Below are 23603 nucleotides of genomic sequence, written 5' to 3' on the forward strand. Positions count from 1 at the left end.
GTCTATACTATGTAAAAACTACACTGACAAACACCACACCAACATTATTTATAAAATACAATGTGATAACTGCCACGACTTCTATATTAGAGAAACAAGTAGAAAAATGGAAACCAGATTCACAGAACACAAAAAGTCACCTTCACACGGTTTCGAACACTGCAAGTCAAATAAACACAACATAACCATAGAAAACACTCAAATACTAAATAAACAAACATAAACAAACGCAAATTAAAGAAGCCTTACTTATACAACAACGTAAACCCAAAATAAACCAATACAAAAGAACACCTTTATATCTATTTTAAAAATAATATAATAAATAATATAAAATTATATATTCATACATCTAACACCGCCCTCTACATCCCGACACTCAGTTCCACAACCCCCTTCAAACATGTGGTCAGCTTCCGGTCAGTTACCTCTTTCTTTCTTTGTGAACCTGACGATAACCGAAGAAGGTCGAAACGTTGTTCGCTCCTCATCGTAAAAGATATTCTCAACCCAAACAATCGTATTTACATATATGTTAGTTTTTAATTTTTTATTCTCTCTTTTATCTTCTTATACCTAAACTATAACATATGATGGATTCCACTTATCTTCTTCCTAAAACTAACCCACTTTTACTGCCTTCTCCTAGAAAATCAATGATAAATCTCACTATCTATATAACGCTAAAATTTGGGTTTAGATACCTGCGGTTGACAAAGAACAGGTAAACCAATGTGTAGCTTTCCTACAATATTCCTCATATCAAACATGCTCGCCCTTTCAGCCATGGGTCGTTATAAATCTATGGTCAATTCCACTATTCGTTGGTAAACGAGTAGCCCAGGAATTGGCGTTGGGGGTGATGACTAGCTACCTTCCCTCTACTCTTATACTGCTAAATTGCGGACAGCTAGCGCAAATATCCCACGTTGAGCTTTGCTCGAAATTCATAAAACAAGCAAACATTTCATTTGAGTATCTGACCTAACCTAATCTCCTAATGTGACCGAATACCTTGAGATGTTACTCCAGCAAAAACTTTTATTGCTGAAAGAAAAGAAATATCATAATGGTAATAAATGAAAAAATAAAAAATAAAAAATATTACTAGCGGTTTATTATGCTATATTATGTTTCTAGTGTCTTAATTTATTTATTATTTCTTCTACCAAGAAAAAAATATGAATGTCGTCTAACAATAGTAGTGAGTACAGAAGACAATGTTTATTTTCCATAAATTTTTATTTAAAATGTCTTTCTCATGAAAAAAATATTTTAAGTCAAAAAATATTTCATAATTTTTTTCTCTTTACAAAATCGTCACAACTGGACTATTTTTAACTGACAAAAAAAAGAACTGTAATAGTATTTATGTCTAATATAATATTTTAGTTTGAGACTCGTAAAACTAGTTTCTGCCAACGCTTCCTGTCATGCGCAAAACTGATTGCGATGTTGTTCCAAAGGACCCAGTGACCTTAACCCAAACTGGCTGGGTCAAAATGAAACGTCGTTCCAGAACAGTTACGAAATGTAAATCACCATGAAACCTAACAAGCTACATATCGTCTTGTTGGTAGTTACCCCAGGGAAGGTTACACAGTACGAGGGTCAAGCACGATATTCTGACTTATTTCAATTGGCAGGTTGGCCATGCCCAGAACTAACAGTGCACAGTAATATATACTGAGCAGTATAAAGAGGAGATTATCTTTTCTAAGATGTAACACGATAAATGATTTGTGGACTGGTGAAATTATGGATTGAGAGCTACTACGCTAGGGGGCGTTTTCCTTGCTCAGATCGTGGTATAACACAATTCATTTGGGTCTTTGGCTTAACGAAGACTTATTTCACCCGGATTCAGCAGCCAAAGCGAGAACGGAGAATCCTACCAGTGAAGGTTGTACAATATTTCAGTCGTTTGTCTTATTACGAATAAATAAATATTAAGTTTTTGTTGTTTTTAACACTATCAATCTCTCCTTTGTTGTTGAGGTTTGATTTATTCTTACACAAAATATCATTAGTTATCCTCAAAACTTAGCTAATCTGTTCGTCAGTGAACTTGAATATCACATTATTTTACACAAGAAACTCTGGTGTTATTTTACCTATAAAATTCGTTTCTACTGGTAATAATTCCAGATTGTGAATTTCAGGTTTCATGATTCGTGTTCCATTTCCACAAAAATTGACTTCACACTTTGGGTAAGAAATGTATCATAATGCGTTGTATAATAGACATATTATAACAGTTGATATGTTGGGTATTCTTTACTGTCTTCCTTCTCTCTCACTGTCTGTGTAAACTTAAGAAAGGCTTTGAACGAATATCTGAAATTCAAAAAACACGTATTAAAAATATTACTAGCGTGTTATTCTACTTAGAAAAGTATCTACTAATGAAGTCACTGTTAATGTTATTCTTCTAAGTTATGTAACTAGTGTTTTATTTGATTTATTCTTTTTCTACCGAGAAACATAATTAGTGTTATCTACCAATAGTAGTGAGTGAATATGGTCTTACTCTTACAGAAGACACCGATTCTTTATTATAAGCTTTATCCATAAATGTAATTTCTTAAAAAAAAAAAGATTTTTCTTAAACTGATAAAAAATAGTTCAATATTTTCTTCCTGCTAGCAGAATCATCACAATAGAACTTTTCCAGTTGAAAAACATTGTATTAGTGTTACAGTTAAATGTTGGGTAAAAACTTGTTTTTCCATTGACAGAAGTTGAAATAGCGTACAAGCCTAAATCGCAACGTTTTTCCAATGTACTATTGCACTGACAGAAGTAGCAGTCGTGTGTAAGCCTAAAGCTAAAAAGAGCTTACTAATGTGCTATTTCACAGACAGAAGTATAGGAGTCATGTTCAACTTCAGTTTGACTAACATACATTTTATGGTACTCTGTTATACACTTTTCTAATTATTAAAAATCTCTACGGGACTGTTTGTTTGTTTTGTTATGCACAAAGCTACACAAAGAGCTATATGTGCTCTGCTCACTGCGGGTATCGAAACACGGTTTCTAGCAGTATATATCCGGAGACATACTCATTGGGGGCCCCTAAGAGACTAGATTAAGAATACAGTGTTAAAAATACAATAGGCCTAACATATTGTGTTAAGAAAAATATTATTAATTGACTGATATCATTCCTACAAGCTATTATAAGTGTTTCAGTTTTATTTAAAACTTACTGTTATTTTATTTCAACAAGAAATATCCTGCTTTTACTGATGAAATTTGTAATGACAAGAAACCCAGTTGATACATTTTTACTGATAAAATATTAAAAGGTACTAGAAAATAAAATCATTGCTTATCTGTGATGGTCCGTGTAATGAACTTGAGAAAAGGAACCAAACAAGATAGAGATGGAAGTGGATATATCACTTCATTCGACCAATGACTACATAGCAGACTACGTCGTCTCTACTTTACATAAATAATAAAATCCATACATTACTGGCTTTCCCGTTTTGTCTATCGAAAGCTTGATTTTTGAATAGAGTCTCAGTTTTCATGATTATATCTCTCATTTAGTTAATTTTGTAATAGTACTTATATTACTGGCCCGGCATAGCCAAGCGTGTTAAGGCGTGCGACTCGTAATCCGAGGGTCACGGGTTCGCATCCCCGTCGCGCCAAACATGCTCGCCCTCCCAGCCGTTGGGGCGTTATAATGTGACGGTCAATTCCACTATTCGTTGGTAAAAGAGTAGCCCAAGAGTTGGCGGTGAGTGGTGATGACTAGCTGCCTTCCCTCTAGTCTTACACTGCTAAATTAGGGACGGCTAGCACAGATAGCCCTCGAGTAGCTTTGTGCGAAATTCAAATACAACAACAACAGCAACTACTACTTATATTACTATTTTACAATAAAGTAACATTTTACGATTGGAAATTCTGGTTCTAGATTTGTTACGCCAGTGAGGAAGTGAGTAATGTAAAGAATTTATATTCCATGTAAAGTTGAGACAGCTTAGTTTGCTGTGTGATTAATTAACCGAATCAAGTGATGTGACCACTTCTATCCTTGTCTTGTTTGGTTCCTTTTTATTGACGTGCAGTAGTCAGATCTACATCACTTTTTATTTATCGATGAAATTTTTCTTGATACTTATTTGTTTATTATTTTATAAAAGAGCGGACGTACGTCACTAGGCTAAAGAGTGTATTCTAAGCTTTATAATTGTTACGTATAATAATAATAAAATAGATAGTCCAAGAGAATCGTGAAGACTGTTTTGTTCTATCAAATGATGATAAAATGATAGTTACTACTAAAACTAGGTAAGCGCTAGACCTGTTGAAGAAAGAAGATGATAAACGAAAATAGGAAATCTTAGCTTTTAGCCTGTTCTGTTTTCGACATTAAGACGCTCTGAATAGCTGAAAATAGACATATATATATCGGAGATTGAGCAACTGTTCCAGGTAACCCTTCATATCCAGCTTCTATCGACCTGTATGTGTATTGATTTTTTTTTACTCCTTTACTTCTTTCATAACATAAGGGGTTGGCTCCCTAAAGACATAGATTGTATAGTGTACAAATCATTGAGTGTTCTACATGTTACAGTAAATAGTGATCCTTTATTTTTCACTGGTAATCCCTGTTTAATCCTATACTTGAGCTTTTTGAAGGAGTAATATATTTCAGTAATAAAAACTAACTTTAAGGGGTAATAACATCGTTTACACAACAATTATAATTTTTTTGTTTTTAAATTTTGCACATAATAATATTAAAATAGGTAGTCAAAAATCGTAAAGACTAATTTGCTCTATGAAATGATGATAAAAGTATAGCTACTGCTAGAACTAGGTAGGTGCCGAAGAAAGAAGATTATAAACAAAAATAAGAAATATCGGTTTTGGGATGCTCTGGATAGCTGTAAAGCGGCATTTACACCAGAGGTATAGCAACTATGCCAGGTAGATCTTCATATTAACTTCTGATGATCTGTAAAGAAGAAAATCCAGACAATGTACGTATTGTTCTAATTCAAGCGTCCGTGTCATTCGTGAATATAGCGTGCAAGCACACTCAACAATAATGCTTTAGTCTTTTGTAAAACACGTTTTTATTTCGCAGCCAGAGACAGGTCTAAAGCATATCGTACATACGTTACAGACAAAACAGTTTATAAATATTTATAAAATATTTTGCTATCTAGTAGTATTAAAATAATAAGCATTAATTCATATATTGAATTGAAGATAAGATTTACTAGTGTGTTATTATTAAGTGTAATACAGTATTATGCAAATTGAGCGGTTTGGTTGTAACAGGAGGCTGTTTTCTGTTTTTATAAACATCATTCACGTTGTTGAATAATCTCGTTAGCATTCGACACTCGACCCTCAAGCCTACCAGCCAATGCTCTGCAATACGTGATAAGATTAGCTGCCGTTACCTCGACCTAATTGAAGGTCAGGTTGAATTTCCGTGAAGATAGGAATAAGTTATGTAGTGTTTCATTGGATGAATAGATATTGTTGTACGAAACCTTGTTGACACATAGCAGTTAAAAAAAAACAAAAAACATCGGTTATCTGAAAGATTGGTTTTTCGTGATGCCCATTGGCCTGTAGAAGATTTAGGAAGAAAAAAAAAAGACAGGATGCTTTCCTTCCGTCTTCTGTTGTTTTCTTCGACGTATAAAAAGGGGGTTAGTCTTAGAAGTGACACACCACACTGAGCTCTGCTGTTGTGTTTGTACGTCCACTGTCCTAACTATGATCCTTTTCACGACAATTATTTTTCTCGTTTTATTTCAACTGGACGTGACCAGTGGCCAGACCGGATGTAGTAGTAAGCATCTGGTGATGCAGAAGTTTGACAGTTCTAAGGTAAAGAAGACTTTCATTTGCTGGTTTCAGATTTGATGTGATTTCTGAGAATCTTTGAATTACTTGCAAGGTAAAGTTTTAATGATTGTACTGTTTAACCGTGTTCTTCTGAAACAGCTGTTAGCACGAACTCTGATGTTTGATGTCCACGTTTTTGTGATATACTTTACTTTCAACAAAACATTCTCAATTTCTATAAAGTACTATTATAAAGTACTATAAAGTACTATTAAGTACTGACGTACTTAAATATAGTTGTTTCCACTTCTCAGCTTCTTCACTGTTCTGCTATAGTGCGAGGAAGATGTTCTTTTTCAGCATTTTACGTGTTTTATATTTTGTGTTACGTTTTTAACCTATGTTTAAATATAAACTGTAATACTATACTAGTATAGGATTTAGAATAAATTGAAATACTCTTCTAATATAGGATTAAAAATAAACCGTAATACTATACTAGTATAGGATTTAAAATAAATTGAAATACTCTACAAATATAGGATTAAAAATAAACCGTAATACTGTACTAATATAGAGTTAAAACCGTAATACTATACTAATATAAGTCTAAAAATAAATTGCAATACTATACTAAAATATTTCTTCTAAAATGAAATTTATTCTCTCGTGAGTTTAAAATTACTTGACAAATGAAATGGGAGACCAGGTTTGAAATTGTCTACGGAATCCCTGTGTTTAAGTGTAGCAAGTAGAGCTGTCATCGTTTTAACGTTCTTAGGGAGTCACTAATAATGTGTTTATAAGGAAAATAATCATTGTAATAATTCGGTTAGTGGGTTTGTAAAACAATATTTGAAACGGCTGAAATGTATCACATGGAACATGAATTATCCGTTATATGTTTAAAACGGATTTATATTTTAATTATCTGAAAGACTTCTTCTGTACAGTGAAATATAATGGTATATTCCAGTTTTCCGGGAAATGGTATGAAATTGAAAAAAGTTTTGAATTTTCCGATATCGGATCCAGCTGTGTTACGTGGGAAATAAAAAACGGAGAAGACAGCACATATTCTGCAGTGGGTAAAGGACTAGGACTGCTGTAAGTAAACCTTTACATCATCCATATGTTTCATTTAATATTAAAAATAAAATAAAGTAGATGATTTTCCATTTTTCTATATTGTGGACTCTCGCTATACGACATCACATAATGGTGGGGGTCTCATAATAACACATGAGAAAGTGGTGGGGTTTCATAATAAAACATGAGAAACTGTTGAGTCTCATAATAACACATGAAAAACTAATGGGTGCTCATAATAACACATGAGAAACTGGTGGGGTCTTATAATAACACATGAGAAACTGGTGGGAGTCTCAGAATAAAACATGAGAAAGTGGTGGGAATCTCATAATAACACATGAGAAACTGGTGGGAGTCTCATAATAACACATGAGAAACTGGTGGGGTCTCATAATAACACATGAGAAACTCGTAGGGTCTTATAATAACACATGAGAAACTGGTGGGAGTCTCATAATAAAACATGAGAAACTGGTGGGGACCTCTAATAACATAATAAAACATGAGAAACTGGTGGGAGTCTCATAATAAAACATGAGAAACGTAAACACGATGACATTTTATTTTACATTAGTAACAAGCAACATACAGTTCACCTTATTACAGTAATGAAGGTTAGTTGGGAGAAAGCAAGGCAGAAATAAGGAAATCACTTTAGAATGAAGGTTTTATGTAAGAAATGTTGATTAAATTGGTACAAAGCTATTGTTAGTGGGATAAACCATACACCAGTGGCTTTATTACGGCATTCAGCTCATTACACAAAAGGATGACTCTAGCATCACATTAGATCTTTAGATCAGTTGCCTTTCGTGGCAGTGGAGTGGCTACCATCGATAGCGAGAAATTAAACATTTTGTTATATCCATCAACAACACAGACTAATATTTCGAATATTTGTAATCAATTATAATTTTGCTCACGAAGAGTTTTGTTTTAACAGTTTAGTTGTACTGTTTATATTGATTTATTTTAGATGTTAGTTTGTATTGGGATCTATCCGTGAGGTGATATTTTCTTATAAAACTAGTACGATATTTCCATCCTGGCTGGACAATCAGTCCGTTGTACGAGAGCTAGTCGCTGTTAATGAATTTTATAAAATGTTATTTTCATACCAGTGAGTGTATTCATTATTTGCTCCTGATAGTCAGTCTATCTAAGGTTATAACATGATGCAACTGTCGTTCTGATGTGTTATGAACTGACTATCGTATAATGAAATGACTCTTGTATCCACTCTGTTGTGTTATATCAGTCATAGTCAAGTTTGGGACCGGAAGCAAAATTTAAGTTAGGAATCCTATAACAGTGGACTTCGCTGCAGTGACTTACATGAGCTTATGAAGGCCCTCAGGCAAGAATAGTTTGGATTGCATGCAGTCCAACCCCAATAATGGTTTGTAAGCAAAATAATATTCTTAAAATATGACTTCAATTAAACCACGTTTTCCAAGTTTTCGTGCAACATTGTAGTGGGGATTTGGGGTAATGGAGGGCCACTAATCGTTGAATAATATGAAGAACTCAGGGCTTGTCATGTTTACCTCTCATATATGGGCCTTCAATGAGCTTCAGATGTGCATCAAGCTGGCCTTTGAATCTTAATAATGTCAGGTTTTTTCAGTATCTTTCACATATAAGGCTTGGAGCTGCAAATGTGTATCAGGCTGGCCCTTGAGTTTCAATAGAGTCAAGTTTGCCATTTTATGTGTTTAACAAAGTGTTTTATACGAGTTGGAATTGGGTAGCGACAAATATATCTCTAAATGCTAGAAAAGGTTTAGCGTATATGACAGCTCAGCTTTATTCGAGTTGATCTTTACATCCTAGGCAAAAATATTTATTTGTTATATACCTCTCAGGTGGACCTATCACTACTGGGGTCATATGTATCACCGCGTGTTCAGGGCATCTCTCCATTAGTATAATTCTCTTTATTTTTTCACATATCACGAATTACTGAGCAAAATTAATTTCCATAGATACACAATAAAATAAAAATACATGAAGAATGTTTTAAATTCTTAAAAAAGGCGTTTATAACCAAAAGTTATACTTTTGGTTCTAAATAACCGTCATATGATATCCTTCCCTATCGAGACCGGCATGGCCAATTGTGTTAAGGCGTTCAACTCGTAATCCGAGGGTCGCTGGTTCGAATCTCGGTCGCACTAAATATACTCGCCCTTTCAGCCGTGGGGGCGTTATAATGTGACGGTAAATCCCAATATTCGTTGGTAAAAGAGTAGCCCGAGAGTTGGCGGTGGGTGGTGATGATTAGCTGCCTTCCCTCTAGTCTTATACTGCTAAATTAGAAACGGCTAGCGCAGATAGCCCTCGAGTAGCTTTGCGTGAAATTCAAAACAAACAAAGAAATCCTTCCCTATCTTCAGTTCTATCAATTTGTTTTACAATACAGCTGCCCCACGCTAGTATAGCGGCATACCTACGGATTTATAACGCGGGAATCAGGTGTTCGATTCCCCTCGATGAGTTCAGCAGATAGCCCGATGTGGCTTTGCTATAAGAAAACTCACACAGATCACAGCTAATACCAATATCAAATATTTTGTTTTCTTGATTCAAAATTGAATGCGAAAGATTTAGTGTGACAGACCATTCTTTTGAGATTTTTTCTCCTGCATGTTCATTATCAACATCTATTTTTTTTTTACCTTACAAATTTGGTTCTTTACAATCATGGGGTTTCGTGCATACACTCTGTTTACCCTATTAATAGTATTGGTCCTGAACGTATTTGAAAATACACCAAACCAATGCAATATGGATCATGTTTAAAATGATTTCAGTGGATATCCCCATTTTTAATTCGGGATCGACAAAGTCAGGTGGTTAGGGCGCTTGACTTGCCATCTGAGGGTCGTGGGTTCAAATCCCCCTTACGCAAAATATGGTTATCCTTTCACCATCTGGAGCGTTATAATTTGACAGTCAATTCCACTATTCATTGGTGAAAGAGTAGCCCAAGAGGTGACAATGGGTGCTGATGACTAGCTGCCCTCCCTCCAGACTTACACTACTAAATTAGGGACGACTAGTTCAGATAGCCCTCGTGTAGTTTGTTCGAAATTCAAAAACAAACAATTTGCATTTCAGATAACATATGACATCAGGTAATGTAATATACTTCATTTATACATTTTTTTATTTTCCAATAAGCTTAAAAATAGTTGCTTATTAAATTGCAGAATGTGATCTGTAAATAGATTTTGGATTTGTCTGTTTATATCATGAAACTCTTACCAGTAAGTTAAACATTTGTTTGTATTACCAGTGTGCATATTTTACATGAAAGAAAAAAAAAGTTTTGTTTTCTTCTGAATGTACTTATTATAATTATGACATCTGTGTTCTTAATATACACTTGAACTTGTAGGGGCAATAGACTGAAGGTAACTGGTAGTTTGAAAACGCCAAATGCGAACGAACCAGGAAAAATGAGAATGCACTATGATGGACGTAAGTATGACCCGGGCGTGAGTATTAGCTTGTTTAGTACATTCTACACCAGTTAGATATTATTGTTACACATATAGGGATTTCATTAACTATTTTGTATTACAAACACATATTATTGAGTTTTCTCATTATTTTAGGGCCGAACACAGTCTATTTGTTAGCGTGCGAAACTGAAAGTTGAGGATCCATGGTTCTCGGTTTATTACCGCAAAACAGTATCGCACTCTGCACATTTGGAACTGTGGGTGCATTATAGGACTGACAGTTGAATCCCACTATTCGATCCGTTGTGAATATCTCAAGAATTGGTGATAGGTGCTGTTCACTATTTGTCTTCCTTCTAGTTTATTGCTACAAAATGAGAGGAGGCTAGAAGAGACATTCCTCATGTACCTATGCGTCAAAATAAAATAAAAATAATAATATTATCGTAACATTCTTTGTCATGAATTTCAGTATTAAATATGTTTGTAAAAATTAGAATTTTACTGAAAGTATTTCAGAAAGAAGAATGTAAACCATCTAGTGAAATTTAAACAGGAAGAAACAGTTCATTGAATTTTCCGAGATGAATCAATTATTTCTTTTGATGTCACGTTTTTATATTCATCAACTCACTTAAAGCATATGTTTAATTCTTTACAATTGTAGTTTAATAACACAAAGTATTTGGTTCAGAATATAAGATTGTACATCTAGCGTTCAAAATATATTTCACGGAAAAAATCTCTTTCCGTGTTTATGGTTGATTCATGTCCGTTTTTTTTTAAAACGCGACATATGTAACACATTACATATGGACAAAGCACTTTTTGTAGTTTTATGTTAACAGATAGGTGTGAAGTGCCTTTGGTAATGATAAAGGTGAATTGCACAGACATCGAAACGTCGTAATAAACATTTCGTTCTTTCAGATAGGAATATATCTGCTAATAAATTTTAAGCTTGTTTGTATTTTTGTTTTGAATTTCGCGCAAAGCTACTCGAGGGCTATCTGCGTTAGCCGTTCCTAATTTAGTAGAGTAAGACTAGAGGGAAGACAGCTAGTCATCATCACCCACCGCCAACTATTGGGCTGCTCTTTTACCAACGAATAGTGGGATTGACCGTAACGTTATAACGCCCCCACAGCTGAAAGGACGAGCATGTTTGGTGCGACCGGGATTCGAACCCGAAATTTTAAGCTCTGCATACAGTGAGGACTTTTATACTCAATGTGCTAAAGAAAGAATTGCATACGAATGTTCACGTTCAACCAAGTATTTTTAAACATAATTTAATCATGTATCAACCACCTAGAAACGTATCTATTAGAATAATATATTAAGGAACGAAAGCTTTAATGGGGCTGGCATAGTAAAGTTTATTTAGTGTGCGTATTTTCTTATAACGAAGTGTATCAAACTTGTAGCTCATATGTTTTCATTAAATTGCCAGTAACTAAACTATATATTACCTTTCTTTTACTTTCCATGGGTTTACCGATATCAAGTTTAATATTGTTCATCTGAATTCCCTAATGGCTATCTCTTTATATTGTTGCATGTAATAAATGTCAAGATATTATTCTGATTTGACTTTGTGACTAAGCTAAGGATTCGCTTTTGAGGAAGTGGAATAATAAGTTCTACGGATTATCTTATTTTTTTACCTTTTAATCAGAAAAAGAAAATCTGGAGTTCCTCAATTTCTTTAGGAATTTAATTTAACTTATTTCTACTTTATTTGTTTTTCTGCAGTTCCCTATATTGAGAATTACTGGGTGGTGAACACAGACTATGATCAGTTTGCTATTACACTATCCTGTCTGGAACTCATTCCAAATCTGGTATTCAGAGGTAAGGAAATGAAATTTTGATAACATTTTTCCTTACAGGAAATGTTAGATTGCTGTCTGAAGTATTGGTTTGCCACAGTATTTCGTCTTTACGCATGAACATTAAGTAAAAGGTTCACCATCTTATTAAGAAGTTAGAAGGAGCGAGATTCTAAATTTATGTAAACGCAAATGCTAGATTTATAAAGACTGACATCACTTAATACAGCATTTCATAAGCAAATTTAACAACTTTATATTAGGAAGACAAACATAATTGGATGTCATTATAGCATTTAGTCTAGATGTTTGATTACGATAATATGCAGGATGAGGAAACCCTGCTTGTATATATGGAAAAGCAAGCATTCATTGAGTTAAATACATTTTAGTTAACAATCTTACTTAACTGAAAATGTTGGCTCATTTTATACAATGATGTTTTACTCAATTCGCTTGATGCAGTTATTTAAAGACCTTTATTTAAAAACAGTTAAGTCATTAGATAGTTTGCAACCAATGAACAGTGTAGAAGATATGTGAGTTGATACGTAATTAATTGAACCAAAGACTGGTGGGGACCAAAGTTCTAAAATATCCATGTAATTCACATATTTCAGACGTTCTGACCATCTTGTCTAGAAAACCTTCTATGGATGCCACTCTGAAAGGACAAATTTACGATTTCTTAATTAGCAATAAGATAGATCAATATGCCTTGAGCCCTATAGACCAAGAGGACTGTTCCTAGGTGTGAGAAGTCTGGAAGTAAGACGAAACAAAATAAGTCTCTACAAAATTCAAACCAATAAGTAAAAAGAAGTATATTTATGTATTTTTTTTACATCTCGTAATTAACGTTTCGATTAATTTACTTATTTCTCTAAGATACCATATATTTCAGAGGTAACTACTCTCTATTTATGTTCACATTTATTTAATTATTTCACTTTGTAATCTATATTTCATATTGTGATTAATTTATTTTACATTGATAAATAAAAACAAAAAGGTTAACTAAGGTTAAAGTGTAATTGATATTGGGTTGCACACACAAACACTTTTTTATTTTATTTCGCAAGTTAAAAGCCAACTATTTCTGTCTCTGAAATAAGGTATATACTGACTTATAGTATTTCTCCTTCCACACACATTTTATTTGGTAAGTTTGAGCTTGTAAAACTCTAAAATTCGGAGATTGATTGCTGTGGTTGGTGCAGGGTAGATACCTAGTTATGTGGCTTTGTGCTTAAAACAAACACACGCGCAATAGCTTTACTTTCTCAGTGTAAAGAAAGAATTTCTTTCATTATTGTTTGATTCAAGGAAACATCATATGTAAGTCTTCGGATTTACAATGCTGAAATTAAACGTTTGATAACCTGCTGTGGCTTCACTATAAGAAAACACATATATTATTTATTTAAAAAAAAGAATTGAATTTTTGAGATAGTAATGAGTCACTGGGCTAGAAAAAAATCGATATTTTCAAGAAATATATTACAGTTGGTGATCGGAGTTGAATGATTTCGAATGTTTTTCTTAGCATACACATTTGTGAAAATGTTTCGAAATATGTTTTAAAAAGAACTGATTGATTGCGCGCAGAACTATCTGTTAATGTTTAAGAAATGAGAGTAAGTACTCTATACTTCAGTATAACCAAAGCTTGATAAGGTTATATGTACTTAAAATCTGTATTGCTTAAAGTTGGGTTTCTCACAAAATATAACCTGTCTCGGGTTATTTTAAAACCGAATTATTTAGAGATACTAATAAAACAGACAATTTTTCAAAGTAAATTAAGGGTCCATTATAGGGTGTTTCTTATATAAAACAAAGTGGTTGCAAGTAGAAAACTTGGTTGGCTCACAGAGGATATTACAACACTAAAATCAGGGGTTCGACTTCCTTCTGTGGACTCAGCAGGTGACCTGATGTGGTTTTACTATAAGAAAAACACACTCACATACATACAGAGGGTATAAAGATATATATATATGACTGCAGTGATAAGAGATTTGGAGGCTTATAGAATAGCAAGAGAGTTAGTCAAACTGAAAAAAAAAAAAAATATTTAAACATATTAAAGGTAAGCAAAACGTTAGCATTGGAGTCGGGACTTTGACGAATGATACCAGAAGGCTCACAGCTGATGAACATGGAATGGCTAGATTATTAAATTCTGTCTTTTTTTATCATTTTACAGTTGCTAGATGGAAAAAATGAACAAGATGGTCACATTAATTCTGAACTGTTAAAATAATTGAAAAGTTTAAATAAAGGTAAAGCTGTTGGTTGAAATCGTATTTATCCAAACGTTTAGAAAGAGCTCAAGGAATGGGGATGTGAACAACTATCTACTAAGTCCCTGAATATTGAACAAATGTTAGTTGATTGGAAGTTAAGCAATGTTACCTCTCTTTCGAAGGAAGGTGATAAAAATTGACTTCAAAATTATAGAGCCATCAGTGGCGGAGAGGGTTTTAAAGAGTCCGATCAAAGATACTTTGCAAAGTCATTTAACAATATTTAAAATTTTGTTGGATAGCTAGCATAGATTCATTAGGGAAAAATAAATTGCTTTACTAAACTTTTGACATAATTTGAGGAAGGTTGCTGCTTATGTAGACGAGAGCATGGTTCTAGAATTGGTGTTTCAAAAAGCATTATAAGGTGCCACACAAAAGGCTTGCTAAAAATAGTTACCTCGTTAGGTGGAGGAGATATGTTTGTTCAATGAATAAAAAGAAAAAAGAGCTAAATGGAAGAAAGTAAAGGTTGTTATAAATAGAGTTAAGTCAAGCTAAATTCAGTTCACAAGTTTGGTACCTTTTTTTGTTTGTTTGAAAATTTCGCACAAAGCTACTCGAGGGCTATCTGTGCTAGCCGTCCCTAATTTCGCAGTGTAAGACTAGAAGGAAGGCAACTAGTCATCACCACCCACCGCCAACTCTGGAGCTACTCTTTACCAACGAATAGTGGGATTGACCGTCACATTATACACCCCCACGGCTGGAAGGGCGAGCATGTTTAGCGCGACGGAATACGAACCCGCGACCCTCAGATTACGAGTCGCACGCCTTACGCGCTAGGCCATGCCGGGCCGGTTTGGTACCTACCGTATGTAAGGTATTACGATTTAAATAAAGTCTTTATATTTATCTCTAAATACACAGTGTAGAATATCGTTAGGAACGAAGTGCGATCATAATATGTATTGTTAAATATTCATTATTTGAAACTTATGTTAATTTTAGTTAAAGTTAAAGTAGAAAAATAAATCTGAACATAGCTTATGGAGGGCAGTTCATCATAATCGGTTTTTCACTTTCATTATGCCTGCCCTTTAAAGAAGTCATGTAATTATATTCTGTATATGAAAGACTATTCTCATCAACAGATTCCTCTAACTGAAGTATAGTTATTGTATACAAATCACGTTAAGTGTGTTTCACAGTTTTCAGTTATTTATTTTCGGATTGTTATTATCATAGGTACTTTCAATATTAAACTGCCAGGTCCATAATCTTTAAGCAGTTTCTGGAAACGTTTTCCTCCACTAACATATTTTATGGCTTCAGACCAAAAAAAAAACAAAACAGACACTCTTCATGTCATGGCTTAAGCAGCTAAAACTTAAAGATACCGAGACCTTATGAGCTATTGAAACGTACAACGTTTCGTGGGTCTGGCATAGGCAAGTGATTTAATGCACTTAACTCGTAATATGTGGATCGTGAGTGCGTGGGGGCGCTATAATGTTACGACCAATCTAACTCTTCGTTGACAAAATAATAGCCCAAGAGTTGGCAGTGGGTGGTGATGACTAGCTGTCTTCCCTCCAGTCTTACACTGCTAAATTAGGGACGACTAGCGCAGGTAGTCCTCGTGTAACTTTGCGCAAAATTCAAAACAAACCAAACCAGTGTTTGAAATATGATGGACTGACACAAAACCAGTTTTATTCCGATTTAAATATAAAAAGTAAGTGTATCGACTTTAAATTTCTGGTTTGGATTTATACGTGTTGTAAACAGAAGAAAATTTCTCTTTATTCTGGTAATAAATATTAAAAAAATAATCGCTTATCACGCGTTTGATGAACCAGGAAATATTCTGTTGTGCATAAGTACACGTTGGTTCATCCGCGATTCTCATGTCTTATCTTTTCCTTCAGGCTAAGTTTTACAAACAGTCACCTCGTGAGATTTTTTCATTGATATTTCTCAAAACACATTTCCAGACTGGTAGCCAAGAGAATATTATTCCTTCTGGAATCGCCCTTCGCTCTCTCTTTGTTGGTCCAGCATGGACATGTGGTTAAGGCACTCGACTCCTAATCCAAGGATCACAGCTTCGAATCCCAGTAGTATCAAAAAAACTATTTCTTTTCAGTCGTGGGGATGTTATAATTTGACGGTTAATCCCACTTGTCGTTAGTAAGAGTTTACCCCAGAGTTGGCAGTGGGTGGTGATGACTAGCAGCATTCCACTTAATTTTACACTACTCAATTAGGAACTGCTAGCGCAGATAACCCTTGTGAAACTTTAAGAGAAATTCAAAACAAAACAACCCCTCTTTGGTATTTTTTATATTTACGATTTGATAATGACATCAACGGACTACAGTATTATTACATTCTTATAAGTAATAGATTACAGTACTATTGCTTAAGAAAAATTGTTTACATGAGCTTACACTTGTATCTCACTTGGTATGGGTATTAATACTTTTATTGATAAGCAATTCTCTGAGATACATTTTTATTTAAAGTTTCTCGTCATCAAGAATAAGCTTACTCTTGTTTACTGTTTACTCGTTTATATTTTTTTAAAAAGAAATTCAATTTACAGAAGCTAAACGTCAATAGAGTCATATTATGATAGCGCTGAAAGGTTTTGTGTCAGACCTTCCAGTTATCGAGTTTTAACGTCCTAAATAAACAAATAAAATAAAATAGAACAAATATCCTGGCTGCAGGCAGTTAGGATTCAATATCAAATTGTTTTGATAACGTAAGCTTGCAGAATGACAGGTATGTTCAGAAAATGAGAATATTTTATGGAAGCTTATTTTATCTTAGAGTCTGACAGTAAAATTTTCCGGTAACTTTTTTGAATTTCGCACAAAGCTACACGAGGGCTATCTGCGCTAGCCGTCCATAATTTAGCAGTATATGACAAGAGGAAGGCAGTTAATCATCACCACCCACCGCCAACTTTTGGGCTACTCTTTTACCAACGAATGGTGGAATTGACTGAATATTATAACGCCCCAACGGCTGAAAGGGCGAGGATGTTTGGTGTGACGGTGATTCGAACACGCGACCCTTGGATTATGAGTCTAGTGTCTTAACTACCTCGCCATATCGTGCCGTAACTTTTATGCCGAATTTTTATATTCAACAATCGCTTGTAAATAGTTCCTTCTGCGAAATTCTTTACTGATTCAAGCCAGCCAAACATTACACATTTCTGAAACTTCAATACTGATCAGTTTAATCCATCAGCAATAAATCTGTATTCTGCAAAAAATCAACTGTTTACAGAGATAAAACAAAACGAATACATTTTTGTAATCGATTTACAGAACCCTGAAACTACTACTGTTTAAAGAATTTCAAACTAAAGGTTCTGCCCAAAAACATAAACTGTTGAAAACCCAGAAAAAAAACTTGAATATTTAGGAAAAAAATAAACAGATTTCAACAAAAAGTCCTCTGGAAAAACTCTTTTGTTTTATAATTCTAGTCGATGTTTCTGATATTGAGTATGTATATCTAAAGTATATGGAATTATCACATATAACTACTTTCCAATGAGCTGCCGAGCAAAAGCTCAAACATTGAAGACATTTATAAGGGCTAAATATTAACTGAATCTGTGGTTTTGGATTATAATAATTATCTTTTTCAGATTGAAGAAATGATTTATTGAAGATTTGATTGATTGATTGTTTGTAATTAAGCACAAAGTTACACAACGAGTTGTCCGCGTTCTGCCCACCACGAGTATCGAAACCCAATTTCTAGCAGAGCGAGCCCCCAGATATATAACTGTGTCACTGGGAGGATATTACAGATTTAAAACAATATGATAATATGAATCATTATGATTTCAGTAGAGTTAGTGTAGATAAACCTGTAGTAATCAGTTCTTTGACTGGAAGTCGTTGTTGTTTTTCGCGCAACGTAACCGATACGCTTTGTTCGCTGAGCATCAAGACCCGGATTTTAGCTTTGTCAGTTGGTAAAGTGATTGATGACCTATCAGGGGACCCATATCTTAAACATGAGCAGCAGAAACTATTGTATAAAAAAAGATTTTGCCAAATAATAAATTTCCAAAGTTCTAATGTTAGCGGAAGTTCATGACCAAAAACAAATAAACGCATAATATTTTTGAAGAAATAGATAAAAAATTATGTTTTATCCTAAAAGTACCGGTTTAACTATAATTTAAAAATAAATCAGCTATTGAAAAAATTCACCAAAGATCTGTATGTGTATATACATATTATAACCATGAAATATTCAAGCCATAAATCAAAACACATTAACAAGAAATTAAAAAATATTAAAACACGCTGCACATTTAAAAAAAAAAAAAGGTGGTCATAGGGTACAAGCTACAATGTGAGATTATAAAATGTATCACAGGTTTTGGAGATGACTGCGAAAGTAGGACCCACATTGCAGTGGGGACACACTCGTCATCACGGGAGTGAATACACTGTCTGTCAGTTTTTTTTTTCTTTTTTTACATTAGTAGAAATTTAATTACTATAACCAGCTTGCTAAGCTAAATTATAGTTTGAATTTAATATGTCTAGTTTAGGCTGTTAAACTTAACTACATTAAGTTTGAACAATGCAATGGAAGATGCGGAATAGTCAGTGACCATTCACATGCACTGAATAAATTTTAGTGAAATTAAATAAATTATATCTAAATGGAGTTAAGTGAATAAACAAATAATGAGAAAGGACTTCATGTTCTGTGTCAGATCTACATTCACACCACATCTTTTCATGTCCTTTCTTCATGTTCTTTGTCAGATCTACATTCACATCACATCTTCTCATGTCCTTTCTTCATGTTCTTTGTCAGATCTACATTCACATCACATCTTCTCATGTCCTTTTTTCATGTTCTGTGTCAGATCTACATTCACATCACATCTTCTCATGTTCTTTCTTCATGTTCTGTATCAGATCTACATTCACATCACATCTTCTCATGTCCTTTCTTCATGTTGTGAGTCAGAGCTATATCACATCACATCTTCTCATGTCCTTTCCCCATGTTCTGTGTCAGATCTACATTCACATTACATCTTCTCATGTCCTTTTTTCATGTTCTGTGCCAGATCTACATTTACATTACATCTTCTCATGTCCTTTCTTCATGTTCTGTGCCTGATCTACATTCATATTACAACTTCCCATGTTCTTTCTCACTAGAACCATTCATCTTTTTCATCGGTCTTCATCTTGTCTTTTTCCATTCTAGTGTCATATTTATTACTTTCTTACCAACATACTCCACTCATCTTCGTGAACTATCTGAGGCAAGTATCCTTCGTTTTCTCTTTATTTAATATTACTTTAACATGTCCTTAATGGTTTCGTTCTGGATCTAGTCTTTCTTAGCTACCTTTGTCATCCACTTCAACATTTACGGCTCATCCCGGTTTATCATGTTTTTTTTTATTTTAAATTCCAACCTTATAAATCTTTCCTTTTATCTTTATTGACATCTATTTGTCCCTCATCACTACACTGATTTCTCTCCACTTCATCTACGATTTGTTAATTTTTTTGTTATCCACTTTACTCCTAAGCACCTGAACAGTTGATCCAAGATAGTTAAATTTCTCCATTTTGGTAACTAACTACACAAAATGTGGTTAAGTGTGATTTATCCTTAGCTGCTAGGTGCTCAACGGAGCATAATCTTTGATTTTAAACGCAGAAGTAGTGATCATGTATTTATAACACACACCAGCAGTAGTTACGGTGTTAGTATTAAATATTGCTCCTATCGCCATGTGAGTTTTGTTACTTTATATGGTAAATAACTTTGTAAACATTCATAGTACAAAGCAGCGATTGTCATGAAGAAACGTTTGCAGCTCTTGACCTCTGGTCACCATGAGACTTTGAGGGATTGTTCGTTACACCCGAGAGGATTTCAAAATCTCCTTATTTTATTAATTTTCTCATGTATACAAATTTCACAGCTATTTCAATTCTGCTACTTGTTACTGTCTTTGTATGTATAAAGTTAACTGTTTAGGTAACTAAACACTGCGTTTGTGTTGCAAGCTACAACTGTTTTGCTTTTCATCCATGTTCAATTTATACTTCGGTAAGAGCCCTGAACCTGCGTCTGGTTGGAAATTTTGGTTTTCTGTGTTCCCAAACTGTGAATCCGAAAGTTTGTGATTCATGTCTCATTGTTGCATGAACATACTTTGTCCTTTGGGATCATGAGTGCACCATAAAAATAGCAATTAAATCCTACTACTTGATCAGTCAAGAACATCCCAAGAGTTAACAGTGAGTGCTGTTAACCATAGGTCATTATTCAGTTAGCTGTTACTAAATATCACAATATTTATGTTGTTTAATATTCATTAACTACTTTATATAGGACTTATAAAAAACATTCAAAAGTCTAAATAACCTCTTACATCAGTAAAGTGACATCACTAGCATATCTGAAACTAGTTTTGCTTCCATGTTACTCATATATTTATATTGTGTTGAAATAAGTTGTGTCTATGGAGAAAAATGCTTAACTTCAGTACTATTTATTAATTTATTTTATCTTTTCCTATTAATTTATTTTTTGTTGTCGTTGTTTGGTGTTTGACTGAAATTGTTGGCACTAATATCCATTTTAACCCACAGTTATTGTGTATGCTGTGAGCCTATAACATATAGTGTCATTCTAACGTAGATACTTAAATACACATAATTTAGTATTTTCCCCCTAAACAGAAAGACGCCTAAATCCCATACTAAACTAACATATTATAAAGATGAATTAATCTGGTTATTTGTACGTTGCGTATTAATTGTGCATTTTACTTCTTACTTATTATATGAATCACAAAACTCGTGTTACGTATTATCATTTATTTCGGACGAGTTTCCGGTTTATTATATTACATACTTTAAGTATTTCTATTTCAAATAACCGGAAATATGAATTTAGAAGTTAATTAAATATTAACAAATATCAAATTTATGGTATTTTCCAACAAGATTGATGCACACAATTTTCTTTTTCAACACAATTATATTTTAATATACGAAAAACTACAATTTATAATAAAGGTTGTTAAATGATGGCTTATATACTAGAGCTTTACAAACGTACAGACAATACTGTATTCTATATTCGATTTGAAACTAAATATTTAATCGAGGATCCATGTCCACGACGAGCTAATTAATTCTGTGTTGATATTTTCATACTTCGCTGAAGCTAGCTCTTTCGCTTGGCCTAACGCCGATTATAAGCTGACTTTTACCGACGAAGATTCTAATGTCTTCGAAGAAATATTAACATCCGAAGTTAATTCAGTGAAGTTGAATGGCGTGTAATGTTTGAAATCTATTAACATCCGAAGTTAATTCAGTGAAGTTGAATGGCGTGTAATGTTTGAAATCTATAAGCGTTCCTGATCCATTTCTGTAGTTTTCCGATTAATTAGCGTTTATCACAATTGTAGCTTCTTAGCCTATAGCACACTGACTGTAGTTGTCCAATAATAATACTAATACTTGTCTCTTGATGCTTCAGATTTTATATACCAATCAGGCGAGATTCTAGAATATTCATCAATGGTCGAACACACCATTGTTTTTGTAAAACACGTATTTTTTATTCTTAACTCAAGAACCTTCTACAAATTTTGGCTCCCTAGTGGCACAGAAATATGTCTGTGGACTCATACTGCTAACAATTGGGTTTTGATACCAGTGGTGGGCAGAAAAGATAGCCTATTGTGTAAGTTTGTGCTTAAATTTAAACAAACGAGTCTACAAATTTCGAGAACAGGCGGGACTTGTGCATTTCACAAACAACAATATAAGTCATAGGCAAAAAAGAAAACTATACATAAACAAGCGCAAATAGTAAAGTAAATATACGGTCAGCAAATTTGTTGCACCCGAAACCAAATGTCACTTATAAGACAACATGGCCTGGCATGGGCAGGTGGTTAGGGTGCTCGACTTGTAATATGAAAGCCGTGGGTTCGAATCCCCGTCACATGAAACATGATCACTCTTTTAGCAATTTGTAAAGATAAATTCGTTGTGTGGCAAAACTAGCAGCCTTCTCTCTAGTATTACACTGTTGAATTAGAGATGGGTAGCGAAAATAACCCTCGTGTAGCTCTACGTGAAATTTCACACAACGATAGTATGCTAAAGGCTCCATAGACATAAATGTAACTGCCCATCAAAACAGAAATGCCTCTCCCATTTACAATTAAATTAAACTGTTTATCTTAAGCTGCTTTTAATATATTAATATGTTGTATTAATATATGATATGGATAAGGGAGGGTTATAAATTTGCTAAGACTTAGAAAAAGCCTGTTTTAACGAAATCAGATTTTCTATAGTGTTTAAGAACAAAGAGCAAGCTGCTCTTTTATTGCACAACCAATAAGAGCAATAACCCCTTACTGCCAAAATATCAAACAAACTAATAATGACATTTCGTATCTAACTTTTATTACTATGGGGCTTTGTTACGGAGGGTAAAATTTGATAACTAAAGGTGAATGAAGAAAATGACTTATTTTAACGTTAAGCTTTGAAAAAGCATAATTCAGTCATATATGCTTCAATTTGTTATCATTTCCTTACGTCTTTACGTATTCACACACGCAACCATTGTATTCATTACTGTTTTTTATAAGCTTGTGTGAACTTGAATAAATTATACAGTTATTCTATGGTCGAAAGTTCTGTGCAAACTGTATTCAACACCAATAATCATCAGGAAATACTAAACTCTTGTAAGTTCTAACTGATTCCTGTAATTAGTTTCATAATTTTATGTTTCCTGGAACTTTTTCAGCTTCTGTACTTTTTATTATATTCTACTGTTTCGTGGAAATATGGCTTTAACGTTTATATCCTCTACCATCTTAAACTGGATGACTCTCAAATATATTATGAAAAAATACTTTGTTTTTATTGGATGAAAATGAAAACGTAAGCTGTAACTAGTCAGCAGTTTTTACAGTTCAATAGAGTAAGTTGATAAATGTTTACTTTCAATGATTCAAACCTCACAAGTTATCTAAAAATAATAATACCAGTGACTACAACTAGTTACACTTAGCTATGAAACTA

The 23603-nt window shown here is 33.8% G+C and overlaps 1 protein-coding gene across 2 annotated transcripts; it reads left to right on the plus strand.

Moving 5' to 3' along the window:
• The first annotated feature begins 1584 nt into the window (after positions 1-1584).
• LOC143258131 (apolipoprotein D-like) lies at positions 1585-13165 on the plus strand. 2 transcript variants are annotated; one of them, XM_076517149.1, is made up of 5 exons: positions 1585-1903; positions 6806-6936; positions 10322-10404; positions 12144-12242; positions 12841-13165. In XM_076517149.1, the coding sequence occupies exons 1-5, from the start codon at positions 1736-1738 to the stop codon at positions 12969-12971; spliced, it is 612 nt and encodes a 203-aa protein (XP_076373264.1). In that variant the 5' UTR covers positions 1585-1735; the 3' UTR covers positions 12972-13165. The 2 variants fall into 2 exon arrangements, with proteins under 2 accessions (XP_076373264.1, XP_076373265.1); XM_076517150.1 differs by lacking the exon at positions 1585-1903 and adding an exon at positions 5298-5871.
• The last annotated feature ends 10438 nt before the right edge of the window (positions 13166-23603 follow it).

Source organism: Tachypleus tridentatus, chromosome 7 (genome assembly GCF_004210375.1).
Source record: "Tachypleus tridentatus isolate NWPU-2018 chromosome 7, ASM421037v1, whole genome shotgun sequence".
Classification (NCBI taxonomy): Eukaryota; Metazoa; Arthropoda; class Merostomata; order Xiphosura; family Limulidae; genus Tachypleus; species Tachypleus tridentatus.

What these genes read in the sequence shown, in the direction of transcription:
- LOC143258131 (XM_076517149.1), top strand. Translation starts at nt 1,736, where the DNA reads ATGATTTGTGGACTGGTGAAATTATGGATTGAGAGCTACTACGCTAGG. An exon ending in GGAGAATCCTACCAGTGAAG is followed by an intron (nt 1,904 to 6,805) that starts GTTGTACAATAT and finishes GGTATATTCCAG; the next exon opens with TTTTCCGGGAAATGGTATGA. An exon ending in TCCAAATCTGGTATTCAGAG is followed by an intron (nt 12,243 to 12,840) that starts GTAAGGAAATGA and finishes CACATATTTCAG; the next exon opens with ACGTTCTGACCATCTTGTCT.